Consider the following 13,971-nt stretch of genomic DNA (forward strand, 5'->3'; position numbering starts at 1 on the left):
TATTTTAATAACAGGATATCCTAATCCCATGGCAGAGTAACTCCTGGGAAAAGCTGCTTCATTTAATGGCTGTGAAGTGTTTCACACATGGAGTTACTCACAGATAATCCCTGAAGTCATTCACAGAAATAGGAAAAGATGATTAAAGAAAACCCCACACTGCTGAGTGCTTCTCCATGAAGGAAGAAGAGTTTGGCTGATCCATGAAGAGAAATCTCTTCTTGAGCTCCTTGCCCCCAGCTGTGCCAGATGTGCTGCAGGGCCGAGCCTCCCCAGAAGCACAAGAGGCACAAAGGAAGTTGTGTCTGGAACTTGTATTTTTAAATGTGGAGAAGGTGGGAGATGGTATCAAAGGTCAAGCATAGCATCTTCTCAAGAGTTCCACAGCTTGGGCAAATTAAAAACAAATCCAGCATTAAAAATAAGTTGAGACCACTTCTCTCCCACAACTTGTCTCAGCAAGACTTAGGCACTCACAGCTACAGCTGGGCTGAGTTAAAAAGCTGCAGTGCAGGTCCCATCTCCCCTTTCAGCACAGCAGTTTGATTTAAAAACAGTAAATCAAGATTCAGAATCTCCCCACCTTGGTTATCAAACCTCCTTACATCTGACTCTAAATTCAGACAGCCGAGGCACTCATGGCACAAGTGGGCACACAATTAGAAGATCCAGTGCTGTTCTAGCCAAGTAGCCTTGGCCAGAAGAGCTGGGATTTATCAGAGGTCTTCCTTTGCTGCACTGGTTTTTATCTCCTTTGCAGCCAGGGCCACCTCTGTGTCCTTCCCTGCCTTCTCCTCCAGCTTCTCTAGCACTTCACACCATTTCTCTGAGAGCCTGTTGGTTCCCTTTGGCTCTTCAGGTACCTTTGTCACCTCCTGTGATAGTGGAGCCTTTTCCAACTTGGGTAATTTTCTATCACTCCTCATCTCTTCCTTCTTGTGCCTTCTGCTGTCCTGTGCCACCTTGGCCATGGCCCTGAAGGGCCCCACAATCCAGTTCAGAGGGGTGTTGTGAGTGACATACTCAAAGAGGACATCCAGGGACCTGCGGGCCTCTGCCACGCGATCCTGGCTCCGGGCCAGGGTGGTTCTGGAGAGGTCCTGGAAGGACACGGCCCTGGAGAAAGAGCTGTGGAGCTTGTGGATGTGTCGAGTGGCCCGAGACACGGCTTCCTGGATGCTGCTGGGGAGGCCGTGGATGCTGAGCTTGAGGCGGTGGTAGGCGGGCTGCAGCTGCTGGGTGATGATCCTCAGCATGGCCAGAGTGCGCGGCTCCACCTGCCGGGAGAGAAGAGCTCAGGGCCGGCTCGGGAGGGCCCGGCCCCGCGGGGCTGCTCCGTGCACTGCCGGGTACCTCTGCCTGGCACGCGGTTCTGACTTGGTTTCCTTTGGGCTGCGTCAGGCTCCAGTCCACCCACAGCTGATGGAGCTTCTGCTGCCCCTCCAGCAGCTTCTGGCCGACCTCCTGCTTCACAGATTCAATCTGATGGGAAAAACGAGAGGAAAGGTTGTACTGCAAGCACACACAGAGAGGCACAAGCTCTTCCCTGCCAGAAAAGGATCCATGGTGACACAGAGCTGGTGGGGGATGGAGGAAGAGCTTCCAGCTGGATAGCAGGGCAGGAAAGGCTACAGACAGGAGGAAGGAGGGCAAAGCGTGTCGGTACCAGTTGTATTGCCAGCTGCAGCCGTGACAGGGGGTCCTGGGTGCGGTGCCTGAAGCCCTGCAGCTTGGCCAGGGAGTGCTGGTAGGCTCGGTGCCGCACCCGGCCCGACAGCGAGCCCAGGCGCACAAAGTAACTCCGCTGCCTCTTCTGCTCCTCCACGGAGGCCACGCCAAAGCCCTGCACCGTGGTGGCCAGTTTACCTGGAGGAAACAAGAACACAGTGCAGCCAGGCTCACTGCCAGCTGAGGGGTGGAAAAGGTTGGATCACACATTGAAGGCTGAAGCTTGCTGTGGGAGCAGGAGGTTTGTAGTTGCTCATGTGCTAAAGGCAGGTTAGTCCCCGCTCAATCTTCAGGTAAGCAGACTTGATGGAGGGGTTGAAGCATGAACCCATGTATTTTTTTACTTTGAGGCTGCTGGACAAGGACCAGCCAGCAAATGCTTGAACTCTATCCCATGCCATGTGGCAATTTGGTGTTGACAGCCAGCAACTTGGTGACAAATTCAGAGCTACCTGTCTGCTTCAGAAGCTGAGTCCTGCTGTGTCAGGTGCTCTCTACTCACATGGGAGAGGACTTGCATCTACAAGCGCCAGGTACATATTTTCTTACCTAGCTCCTCCTCGGTCATTGGGAGGTAATGATCCACCAGACCTTCTGACATTCCCAGGACAGATTCCACACCTCCAGCCACTGCCTGGCTCACTGCCTTGGCTTTGCTTATGCTGTTGGTCACCACTGAGTTGGTCATCTCCACACCCTCCTGGAGAACCTCCCTGCCCTGCTCCAGGGCTGTGTTGATCTTGCTGGTGATGGTGCCGTAGGCAGCATCCAGAGCTGTACTGACCGTAGAGGTGACCACAGATTTGGTCTTCTCAACGCTGTCTTGAACAGCCCCTTTGGTCAGGTCCACTGCTTCGGTCACCTTGTTGGCCACCAGGTCCTTGGCCCCCTGGGCAGCCCCCACAGCTGCAGTGATGGTGGAAGCAACAGCAGACTTGGTCCTGTCAATGCTGTCCTCCACCGTGTGCTTGGTGACATCCACAGCTTCGGTCACCTTGTTGGTCACCAGCTCCTTGGCCCCCTGGGCAGCCTCCACTGCATTGACAATTGTAGAGGCAACTGCAGACTTGGTCAGGTCAACACTGTCTTCTATGATGTGTTTACTGAGGTCCACTGCCTTGGTCACCTTGTCTGTCACCAGCTCCTTGGCCCCTTGAGCAGCCTCCACAGCACTGACAATCGTGGAAGCAACTGCAGACTTGGTCAGGTCAACACTGTCCTCCACCATGTGCTTGGTGACATCCACGGCTTTGGTGACGTTGTCCACAGCATCTGTCACCTTGTTGGTCACCAGCTCCTTGGCACCCTGGGCAGCCCCTACAGCTGCAGTGATGGTGGAAGTCACAGCAGACTTGGTTCTGTCAACACTGTCCTCCACAAGGTGCTTACTGAGGTCCACAGCCTCTGTCACCTTGCTGGTCACCAGCTCCTTGGCTCCCTGGGCAGCCTCCACTGCATTGACAATCGTAGAGGCGACTGCAGACTTGGTCCTGTCAACACTGTCCCCCACCATGTGCTTGGTGACATCCACAGCTTCTGTCACCTTGCTGGTCACCAGCTCCTTGGCTCCCTGGGCAGCCTCCACAGCACTGCTGACAGTGGAGGTGACCACAGACCTGGTCAGCTTGAAACTGTCCCCAACAACGTTTTTAGTGAGGTCCACAGCTTCAGTGACTTTGTCAGCCACTGCTTCCTTGGCCTCGCAGGCAGCGTCCATAGCAGATGTCACTTTGGTGGCCACCAGCTGCTTGGTATCTGAGATCACCTGCACCAGGGAGAGGCAGAGAAAGATTTGTTGTTGTTGTCCCAAAATATGTTTTCCTTCCCTGAAAAAGCTTTTCCACTTGGGTTAGTTGTGCTTGCAGTGTGTGGGAGGGCCAGGGAGGTGAGCACACCTGTACTGACATGGACATGTTCACTCCTGCATGCTGAGGGCACCTCTCTAGCTTTCCCTGCTGCTGAGCTTTATTTATTTCCCCATATTCTTCTGTACCCATAACAGTTCCACCAAGCCATGGCTTCCCCAGGAAAAGCCTTTCCTTACCTTGTCTGCTGGCTGCTGCAGGAAGGGCAAGTTCTCCTCCAGCTGATCCAGACCTTTACAGGCATATTCATTCACAAGAGCAACTGGAAGAAACAACAGGCACCAGTTTATTTTTACATTTGGGGATGGGTTTTTGACCCTACAATGGCCAGTTCAGGATACACTCATGAAAACAAGCCCCAGAAAAAGAAATCCCCATTCTAGGGTGGCATGTGTGTGGGCATCTTGTTAAAAGTGAACAAAACCTGAAATTCAGCAGGTTCAAATAATCTCCATTTTGCCTTCCCAGCTTTCTAACAGCAGACTTTAATCCAATTGCACTGTAGCACCTGCCCTTGGTGGGTAGGACATTGGGTTTAAAGGGTTGAAAAGTGTTGGGATAGGCCAGACTGAGCTCTGTTCCAGACTGACACAGCTCCTGCCTGGGATGGTCAGAACTTGCAGTGAGAGCCAGTGAGCAGGGAGTTACTGCTCAGTAACCTCAAGAGATCAAACTCTGCTTCTGCTGGACACCGTTTCATTCCCAGGCAGTTCAGTGTCCAGGAGCTGCTGGGTGGGAGGCCCAGTGCAAGAGGAGAAGGTGCTGTGGGAGGTGGGATCACCCTGCAGGCACCTGAACCTCCCCTCCCCTCCTGTCCCAGGGGTTCCCCAGCCCTGCACTTACTCTGCGGCTCGAGCTGGCTCAGGATGGGCTGTGCCCCTCCGACCACACTGCCCACAGCCACGGCAGCCACGGTCTCGGCCACACTGCAGACACCGCTGAGGCAGGGGTGGGACTCCTTGGTCTGGTTGTAGGCAGAGGAGACCAGGTTGAAGGCAGAATTGAGCAAGGGCAGGCTGGTGACTCGATTGACAGCGCTCTAAACCCAAGAGAAACCCTGACATTAGAGCCTAGCCTGAGCTGGTGGTGAACACAGCCATGTGTCTGTCCAGAAGGGTCCCAGCAAATCCATCTCCTCATCCTCCAACTCATCTACAGGCCTCCAACAAGCCAGGGTTAAGAACTGTGAACTCTGTGCTAGTGAATTCTGAGTCACACTGGTTTCAGCACCAAACCAGGTGTGGAAGTAGGACCTGTAACAGCTCCTGTTTCAAAAATACTTGCATCATTTGGCCAGCCCTGAAGATGTCTCTGGAGCAAAACAATTACCTTCTGTACTGAGGGGGTTTTGATTTGGCCACAGCTTTATAGGGCTAATCTTTCTGTCCCCCCCAGCCTGGTTTTGGGGTGCTGGCAGAGGTTTGCCAGTACATGTTAGTGGGTGATTTAACTGCTGTGGTTGTCCTGGCACCTACCACAGTCTGCTGCTCCTCAGCCTTCAGCAGGTCTGGAGTTGGGGTCTTTCCTGAGGCCATACTGACTTCAGCTGCAGCTGGAAGGAAAAACAAGACTATCATGAGCACAACTTCATTGCCTCCCAAAGAAATAAAATCCTGCCAGAACAGGGGGAAATCAGAGGGCAACAAAGCTGGGATCCATCATTCAGCTGCTCCCAGGAAGGTTCAGGTTAGAAATAGGTGAGAACTGTTTTATCTGTCTTGTGTTTTCTCTGTGGGATGGGATGACCAGGTACCCACTAAAACAACTCCATCACCCCCCTCCTCAGCTGGGCAGAGGAGAGAAAATATAACAATATAGCCAGTCTGGGAAGGACATGAAAATCCTGTGGAGTTTTCCCTGGAGGGTGAGCCAGGATTCCCAGCTGCAGCATTCCATGGCTACCTGGAGACTTGCTTTCACATCCTACTGAGCAGCAAGGCAGGAAATCTCACTTCCTGTGAAACCAAGGCTCAGAGACATTCTCATGACATAATGGGATTGAAGAAGTATAAAATGTTGCAATAATCTGGACGGGTATTGGTCCCCCAGCACAGATCTCCTACGGTATCTGGACACTCCTGTATTGGTAATAAACCCAGGATTACCCTGAGCCTTAGCCAGGCACAGCAGGGATTTCAGCACATTTGTTCTTTGGGACAGAGTCTGCTTTTCTCTCCTTTGCCAGTTAACTCCTATTCTTAGATTTGCTATGACATTTTCCAGTGGAAAACCCTCAAACCAAGATTCCTCCCAAAGTGGATTTCCAAGCCGTGCACTGCTCCAGGCTCACTGGCAGACTCTTCCCAAAAAAGCTTTCCATCTGAGTTGTGGTGGAGCCCATTGTCTTGTTTCTTGTGTTCTTTGCCTCGTGCAAGGTTTTGATTTTGCTGAGAAACAGGAACAGAGAGATGGAGAGAAGCAGTGAAACCGGCATTTGTGAGCCCTGGATTGGGCTCTGCCACTGGCCAGGGACATCTCAGGAGGTGACTTGGCAAAACACCAAATATTGCTGCATTAACCACTGAGTTAGTCAGAATTCAGTGAGACTTGAGCAGGGCAGGGATGCCGAGTGCCACATGCCTATAGCAAAAGTGTCACACAAGTTGTCACCTCCAGCCTCTCCAGTGAGAAGCTGGGAGCCAGCACTCCTCTGGGAGCCCTCCCCATTTATCTGCACAGCAATATCACCAATGAATCCTCACCAGGCTGGGAGAAGTTGTAAAAAGCTGCTCCAAAGAAAGCAAGGCTGAATATCAAATCTGAGTCCCAAAGTCCACAGGTTGCTGTCAGTGGCTGCCCCTCCTGCTCTGCCTCAGGGCAGGTTTGTTATTTCTTTGGAGCCTTGCAGGGCTGACTTAGGGGCAAAGCACAGCTCTTTCAACACCATCACAAACAACCCCTTGCTCAGTTATTTTACTTTTGGGCAGGTGGAAAAAGCTCAAACTGTGGAGCTTGACACTGTGGTGGCCTTGGTGTCAGGGCCAGCTCAGAGACAGCAGCAAAAGGAAGAGGGGAGGATTCTGGTTAGAACAATTGAGGAATAACTTCTTGGCTGATGTAAAAACTGCTGTAAGGTTAGATCAGCCTCTGAAGTACAGGGATCCCGTGTTAATTATGGATGCAGCCTGCCAGGGACAGTCCTTCAGCAGAGTCATGTTGGAACGAGGTTTGTTCTCCACTGTGGAGGAGAAATCCATGTTTTGCAACACCCAGATTTGCAGTGTGGGCAGATCTCCACAGCATGGTTTTCTTTTGTTTTTCCCTGCAGAAGTGCTGAGCAGCCCTTCTTTGCTTCAGAGGTTGCAGGAAAGCCCAGTGCTTGGCAACTCTGGTCAGGTGGTTCTGAATCCTTTGGAGAAGCCACAGCCAAGCCAGGATGGCTGGGAGTGGAAATCCCAGTGGGCAGAGGAACAGAAACAGCAGCACTTTGTTTTGGTTGTGGCTTCCTTCATATGAAAGTGATGATCAGATGACTTCACACCATTGCTACATCTGAAATATTAGGTCGCTGCTGGAGAAAGCTCTTGAAACAGGTGGTTTCAGAACGATGAAACTTCAGTGCTCTTTTCTAGCATCAAGGTCAAGAGATGTTCTGGGATCAGGAGCTGAACTCCTGATCGTTGCCCAGTTGGAGTCAGTGAAGGACCAAGGGCTGGCTCCCTGACTTCTGGCACTGGCAGTGACCAGTTCATGTAAAACTGGTTCTTTACTCCCCTTGGCTGGAAGGTTTCTCTGTGGGAAGCAGCTCAGCTCCATGAGAACAGGCGGCTGGTGTGGGCTCCTGTAGCATCGTCATGTTCGGGGAGCTTCTCCCCCTTCCAAGGGATTTCACCTTGGGAGATAAACTGAGCCACAGCCAGCATGGCTGGTTCAGTGGCTTAACTGGCAATTCCTTAATGACCACTGAGGAAAACAAACTCAGTTTAGTGCTTCAGATGTGAGCAGGGAGGGCTAATCAGGGCACAGGAATTCAATTGTGGCTAAAGCACCTATTTACATTCTTTTCGAGATTTGCCACTGATATCCAGTTCCTAAAAATGCAGAACTGGGTCATGGGATGACTGTGGGGAATGGGCTGCAAATGCTCTGAGGACAATTAGTTTTAGGAGGAAGATCAAATGATTCCCAGCTTTGACCTGAGGACAGTAGTTTCCAGGGCTGGCAGAGGTGCCCATCTCACCTTTCTGGATAAACCAGCAGCGCTAGAAAACCTCAAAGATCAAAGGCCACCCTTGCTGATGGATGCAGGGCTTCCCACACACACCTCCAGCAGAAATTAAACACCAGCCCATGGCCACCACTGGGTCAGTAACTGCCTGGAACAGAGATGTTTTAGGAAAGAGGAGAGGTAGTTTTAACTGAAACAGCTTCTCAGTGCTTCCCAATCTTTCCATGAGGACAGAGTTCTTGGTTTCATCTGGAAGCTGTAACTTGCAGAGCAAGCAGCTCAGCACATTCCCATCTGGAACTTTCAGCAGAACCAGCTACAGAAGCTGAAATCCTTCCCAGCCACCCACAGCTCAGGGTAGCCATGACCACATTTAAAGCCTTGTTAGTCTTGAGAAACACTAATCCAGTTTGCCAAAGCTCCCTCTGGGGGCTGGCAGAGCCCTGCAGGGACAGGGTGCTCCTGAGCAGGAGTTCTCTCGTCACTCAGCTCTCGTGCCTCCACCAAAGGATCATGAGAAACAGCCCCGGGCAGGGCTGGCAGCGCTGTCACAGGAAGGGAATGCCGGGCTGGTCACCTGCACCTCCTGTCCCCAGGCTGGTCACCTGCCCCTGGAGCATCCACCTTGTCCCCACCAGCCCCAAACACAACGCTGTGCAGGAGCAGGTGACTGCTGGGAGTCCCCTCCTGTGGACCCCCCAGCTGGGACCCTCAGCAAACAAGAAGCAGGACAGAGCTTTTAAACCCCAAACTGCTCAGTCACAGGTCAGAGATCCACAGAGTTACCAAGGAGTCATCTCAGTGCTGGGAAGGGGCCTTAGGGAATGGTTTAGGTTGGAAAGGACCTTAAAGATCACCTAGTTCCACCCCCCAAGCCTCTCAGCTGTTACCCAAGGCAGACACATCATGACACCAGAAAATGTCACCTTTGGCCTCCGAGAGCAAAGCCCCCCCATGCACAGGGACACAGCACCCAGCTCCCACACCTTGCCCACCCCCCAGCCGAGCCTTACCTGCCTCCTCTGCGCCCGGCACCGCTGAGACTGGGAGCACTGGTGAGACTGGGAGCGCGGGGCACCGCCCCAGTTAAATACCCCGCAGGGTGATTGGCAGCACGGGGCTGATGGAATCAGGAGCTGGCCTGGCCAATGGCAGGGGAGCTCAGTGGGGTGGGGCTGCAGGTGAGGGGCTGGGGTCCCCTCGGGGCCATGGTGGGTGTTGGGAGCTGCTGTTTGTCCCACCAGGACGGACAGACCTGGCAGGGTGTGCAGGGGATCTGTCAGAGGGTGTCCCATCCCCTGGTGCTTTGGCCTTGGGGCCATGGGATCATGGAATACCCTGAGCTGGGACCCCCTGGCCCTGCACAGCCACCCCAACAATGCCCCCGTGCCCGGGAGCTGTTCCTGCAAGGAGCTGCTCATGGGGGCCAAGCACTGGAGCTGCTTGGGCACAGGGTGCTGGGACAGGAGTGAGCCCCTGTCTGTCCCCCAGCCCTGGGGCTGCTCCTTGCAGGGGTCACAGATGTTGTCACCAAGTCCCAGGGAAGTAGGACATGCTGTTTGTGGTGTGAACCATCATCATCATCATCATCCTGATGTTTTCTTGGCAAAGCACTCCCTCCCCACGTGGGGGCTGCTGTGCCTCCCCAAGGAGTCAGAAATGCTGTCCCACCTCAGCCCATGCCAGGCCCTGCAGGCACCTGATGATGAAACTTTCTGCTTTTCCTGTTTGCTGGGATTTTCAGGGTAGGAGTTGATTTATGTTTCTATCCCTGCAGAGGGCCCAGCAGTGCAGGACTCCAGGGAGCTCAGGGCTTTTTAACAGCTATAACAAATACTGAAAACTTCAGTTAATGCTTTTCTTTTCTATTTGTGCCTTTTCATCTTCAGCTCTCAAAAACTGGTTTGAAAACACCAATTAAGCTTCCTGTTGTCTGTTGTCAAGATCGGCGGGGGAGGAAACTGAGGCACAGGTAAAAATTATCTGAAGTCTTCTAACACTATTACAGTGATTGAGTCACCTTGTTTTGGGCCTCTGGATGCAGATCTTGGCTCTGTTTCTGTATTGCCATTCAGGCGGGGGGGGGGTGCCAGTGGTTTTTAAAAAATGTGCTGCTAAGCTGACAAAAATGTAGAGAATTGTCACTCCTGAGCTTTGGGGCTGGAAGGAATCCTCATCCTGAGGCTGGCTTAGCTGGGAGTGCTGGCTGGAAAGGCCTCTGGAGCTCAGGCAGCCCTGGGAGCTGGGACCTGGCTGAGTCTGGGGTCCTCCCAGGGATGGAGATCTCCCACAGCCTCTGTGGCTGCTGGACCCACTGGGGCTGGATGTTGCATTAATGGAGAAACTGCTCCCAGTGTCCACTCTGAGCCTCTCCAGCTACAGACTGTGGCTTTGGCCTCTCGTTTGATCACCTGCACTGCTGGAAACTGTCCTTGTGCGTTTGTCTGTGTGACATGAACTCCATATTCCATCATCACCTGGGAACCTGTCACAGTCACAGGATCCAGAATGGCCTGGGTGGGAAGGACCTTAAATTTTTGATGCAGTTCTGAAGTGTTTGATATCTTGTACTAAAACTGAAGCCAGCTTTTAACAATTGTGATGTTTGTAAGGGAAATAAAATTTTTTCTTGTCTGTCCTGTGAAGAATTGATGAAATGAAGGATTTTTTACAGGAACAGGGAATCAAGAAATGAGTCCTGTGCATTTTGGAGTGTTGGCCTGCCATGGCCAGTGCTGCATCCTCAGGTAAGGTGTCAGTGATCCAGCTGCCAGGTGTTCCTGGGTGTGAAGTGCCCCAGTGGGTCAGTGCTGTGGGGATGGTGAAAGTCTCATGGGACAGGTTTTATTTCATCCCCTAAGTGAGTGAAACAGCACTGTCTGCATGATGCACCTCATGTGGCTGTGGTGGGGCACAGGGGAATGGGAGAAGTGAATAACCAGTGATTAAAATTAACCAGGCAATGTTTAACATCTAATGAGTGGCTTTGATATTAGGGTAAAATGTCAGTGCTGGGATTTCCTGGTGGGTGGCAGAACTGCCTGCAGGGTCAGGACACTGGATTTGGGAGATTGCAGTGTCAGAGCAAAGGTTTGCACAATTTGCTTCTGTGACCCTTGGTGCTGTATGAAAGACACAGATTTAAATCCGAGATAAAATCATCATAAGATGTTTGGTGGGGTGGGAAGGGCGTGGGAGGAAGTGGAGAAACACGTTTGGGGAAGGGAGAGGAGCTGTGTTGGTTGGGAGCCCCGTGCAGCCCTGAGCAAGGCTGCAGCATCCAGACCTAGGGCAGGATCCTTCAGGTGTGAACCCCAGCTGCTGCTTCTGTGGGAGCCAGGAGCCCCTGTCCTTCAGCCCTGCTCCTTCAGCTGCCTCCTGGCTCTGCCTGGGGATGAGGCTTCAGCCTTGAGCTTCTCACTTGTCCCGTCCTGGTGGGGTTTCTGTTGAGTGCAAACCTGCAGGTGTGTGGGGGATTTGGAGGGTCAGACCCCTGTGTTGGGAGCCATTCCTTTCCCTGCTCTGAGGTGTGTCACAGCTCAGCATTGTCCCTCTGGGGCCCAGAGGCCACATGTGACACTGGAGTTCCCACTGCAAGTGTTCACCTGCTGCAGCGGAAATCATCCTGCTGCTCTCCCAGTGCATGAGTAACCTGCCACCATGCCATGGTCACCTTCCCCTTGTCACCTCCCCTGGGGCAGGCACAGGCACGAGAAGGGATGAGAATGATGATTCAGGGCTGGGGCATGTGGAGCTCTGGTTCTGTTCCTCAGGTCAGCAAAGCCCTTGGGCTCCCAGAGCTGCCTGGGCAGCTCTGCAGGGCCCAGGGAGGGGACAGCTCTGGGTCATTGTCATTCACTGCTGTGCAAAGCCCACCAACCTTCCTGGTGCCCCCAGGCCTTCAGAGCACTCTCCTGGGTCAGGACCTGCTGCAGGTCTCTGCTGCCCTCCCTCTGCATCAGCCCAGCAGGACCCTCCTGTCTCCTGTGCCTGCTCGAGGTGAGGCACTCCAGCTCCCCTTCCAGCACTCCCCATCCTGTTCCCTCTCCTGCTCCCCTTCCAGCACTCACCAGCCCCTGTTCCCTGTCCAGGTCCTGCTCCCCTTCCAGCACTCACCAGCCCCTGTTCCCTGTCCAGGTCCTGCTGCCCTTCCAGCACTCACCTGGGCTCCCCATCCTGTTCCCTCTCCAGGTCCCCTTCCAGAAGGACCTCCCAGAAGGACAGGTGGTGGCAGGTTCCTGCTCCCCTTCCAGCCTCTTCGCTCTCACAGCAGGAACAGCCTGATGGTTCCTGGCTGCTCTCCCACTATTCCAGTTCACCTTTCTGCTGCTTTTTCAGGCTGCAGGATGGTTTCCTACGTGCCTGGCTGCTCCTCCCTCTGCTGCTGCTCTCTTGCCTGAGGTAGAGGTGAGCTGGGGTAGTGCAGTGCTGCTTGGTTTTGGTAGATGGGAGAGGGGATATCCCCTGGGTCTGCTGAATGTGTCCCCTCCATGCTCAGCTGTGGCTGAGACCCCAGTCCTGCTTCCCCAGGGCCACAGGCCTCCTTTGCACTCCCCAGCCCTGGGCTTTGGCCAGCTTTACCCTGTAAATGCTGCTTGTTCAGAGCTTTGCATGGAGGGAGGGGAACATGGGATCCAGAGGGTTCCTGGGTGCAGCATGACTGGATCACCCCACAGCCCTGCACTGCTCCCCCTGGCTCACCTGGGGCAGGTTTCTGGCTGTGCTGTGTGTGACAGGCCTCAATCATCACATGTCCACGGGAACAGCTATGCAAGAAGAGCTATTTATGCACATAAGAGCATAAATGCCAGGGTCTGTGTCCTGGTTTTGGCTGGGATAGTGTTCATTTTCTTCCTAGTAGCTGGTCCAGGGCTGTGTTTTGGATTTAGCATGGGAATAATGTTGACAACAACCGATACTGTGGTTGTGGCTGAGTTGTGCCTACTCCAAATCAAGGATTGTTCAGTTTCCCAGGCTCTGCCAGCGAGCAGGGGCACAAGGAGCTGGGTGGGAGCATGGCCAGGAGAGGCCAGAGGGATGTTCTGCTCCACAGAACATCCTGCCAGTGCAGAAACCAGGGTGCTGGGACCTGTCTGTCCCTGCAGCGGGACGAGCTGGGCCAGGGGTGGTGCACGACTCTGTTGGGCACCTCTGGCAGGGAGGAATTCCTGCCCAGTATCCCAGAACCCCCCCAAGCTGCAGGAAGTGGCTTCAGGTTCATCCTCCAGGACATCTGCAAGGGCAAGCAATGACTTTGTGTCAAGGCAGAGCCTCCACCCCTGGGCAGCTCCAAGGAAGGATGGGACCTGTCCTGCTGTCCCCTACATGTCCCCTACAGCACACCAGGGCAGGAGGGCACCACATCCCGCTGCTGGCTGTGCTCTGGTGCCGAGGGGAGGCCGTGGGGGCGGGGAGGGGAGCACGGAAGCGGGGTGTGCTGTGCTGTGCTGTGCTGGGCCGGGCCTCCCGCGCCTCGTGCTCCTTTGTTCCAGCCCAGGCCGCGCCATCCGCGCGGCCCCAGCCCGGCCTCTCTCCCCACAAGCGCCAACCCTCGGCCTCTCATCCTTCTCTTGGAGCAGGCTTCTCTCAGGGGCCTCTTGGCCACACTTTCCCCCATCCAACGGTTGTTTTAAAAGCAAATATCATTTTAAATTTCCTCACCGCATCGGTGGGTTTGGGGGTAAACATCCCGCTGGATCTGCCCGTTCTGTCGGCTCACGCGGCCACGCCACGGCCCTGCCGTGTCACCCAGGCCACGCTGTCACCAGGGGGGCCCTGCACAGTGCCATGAGTGCCCCTGGAGCTAACGGCCTGGGGAGTTAGAGCCCTTTTGCAGATTATTTGGTTTATTCGGATTGCTCTGTTTATTCGAATTCGGTTATTCGGATTATTCGGTTATTCGGATTATTCGGTTTATTCGCATCAGGGTAGGGCCTGGAGGCCCCCAGGGGGACAAGAGCCCTCCTTGAGCCCCCTTGGGGGAACAGGACCCCTGGGGAAGGGTGGCTATCATAGAGGGGTCATTGGAGTCTCCTCTCCCTGGGGCTCACCGGGTTTTAGGACACTAACCGGTACCGTGCCCGCGGCCCCGGGGTTCAGGGCTGATGGAGCCCTTGGGGATTCGGGCGGATTTGCCCTCGGTATCGCAGCGGAGCGGGGGGCGCCGGGCCGGGTCACTGGCGGGGGATCCCCGCTGTCGCCCCCGGTTCC

The 13,971-nt window shown here is 54.1% G+C and overlaps 1 protein-coding gene across 1 annotated transcript; it reads right to left on the minus strand.

Moving 5' to 3' along the window:
* Positions 1–2,248: 2,248 nt before the first annotated feature.
* On the minus strand, positions 2,249–5,130 carry LOC115914163 (perilipin-1-like). Its single transcript, XM_030966521.1, has 4 exons — positions 5,069–5,130; positions 4,437–4,632; positions 3,773–3,855; positions 2,249–3,493 (listed from the first exon to the last, which is right to left on the minus strand). Exons 1-4 carry the CDS (start codon positions 5,126–5,128, stop codon positions 2,249–2,251), a joined length of 1,584 nt encoding a protein of 527 aa, XP_030822381.1. The 5' UTR covers positions 5,129–5,130.
* Between the last annotated feature and the right edge of the window lie 8,841 nt (positions 5,131–13,971).

The sequence above is a fragment of the Camarhynchus parvulus genome, chromosome 28 (genome assembly GCF_901933205.1).
Source record: "Camarhynchus parvulus chromosome 28, STF_HiC, whole genome shotgun sequence".
NCBI classification, from domain to species: domain Eukaryota; kingdom Metazoa; phylum Chordata; class Aves; order Passeriformes; family Thraupidae; genus Camarhynchus; species Camarhynchus parvulus.

Excerpts from the sequence above, each read along its gene's own strand:
- LOC115914163 (XM_030966521.1), bottom strand. The coding sequence starts at position 5,128 with ATGGCCTCAGGAAAGACCCCAACTCCAGACCTGCTGAAGGCTGAGGAG. Across the intron at positions 3,856-4,436 it reads GAGCCAGCTCGAGCCGCAGA|TTGCTCTTGTGAATGAATAT; the intron begins GTAAGTGCAGGG and ends TGTTTCTTCCAG. Across the intron at positions 3,494-3,772 it reads TGCAGCAGCCAGCAGACAAG|GTGATCTCAGATACCAAGCA; the intron begins GTAAGGAAAGGC and ends TCCCTGGTGCAG.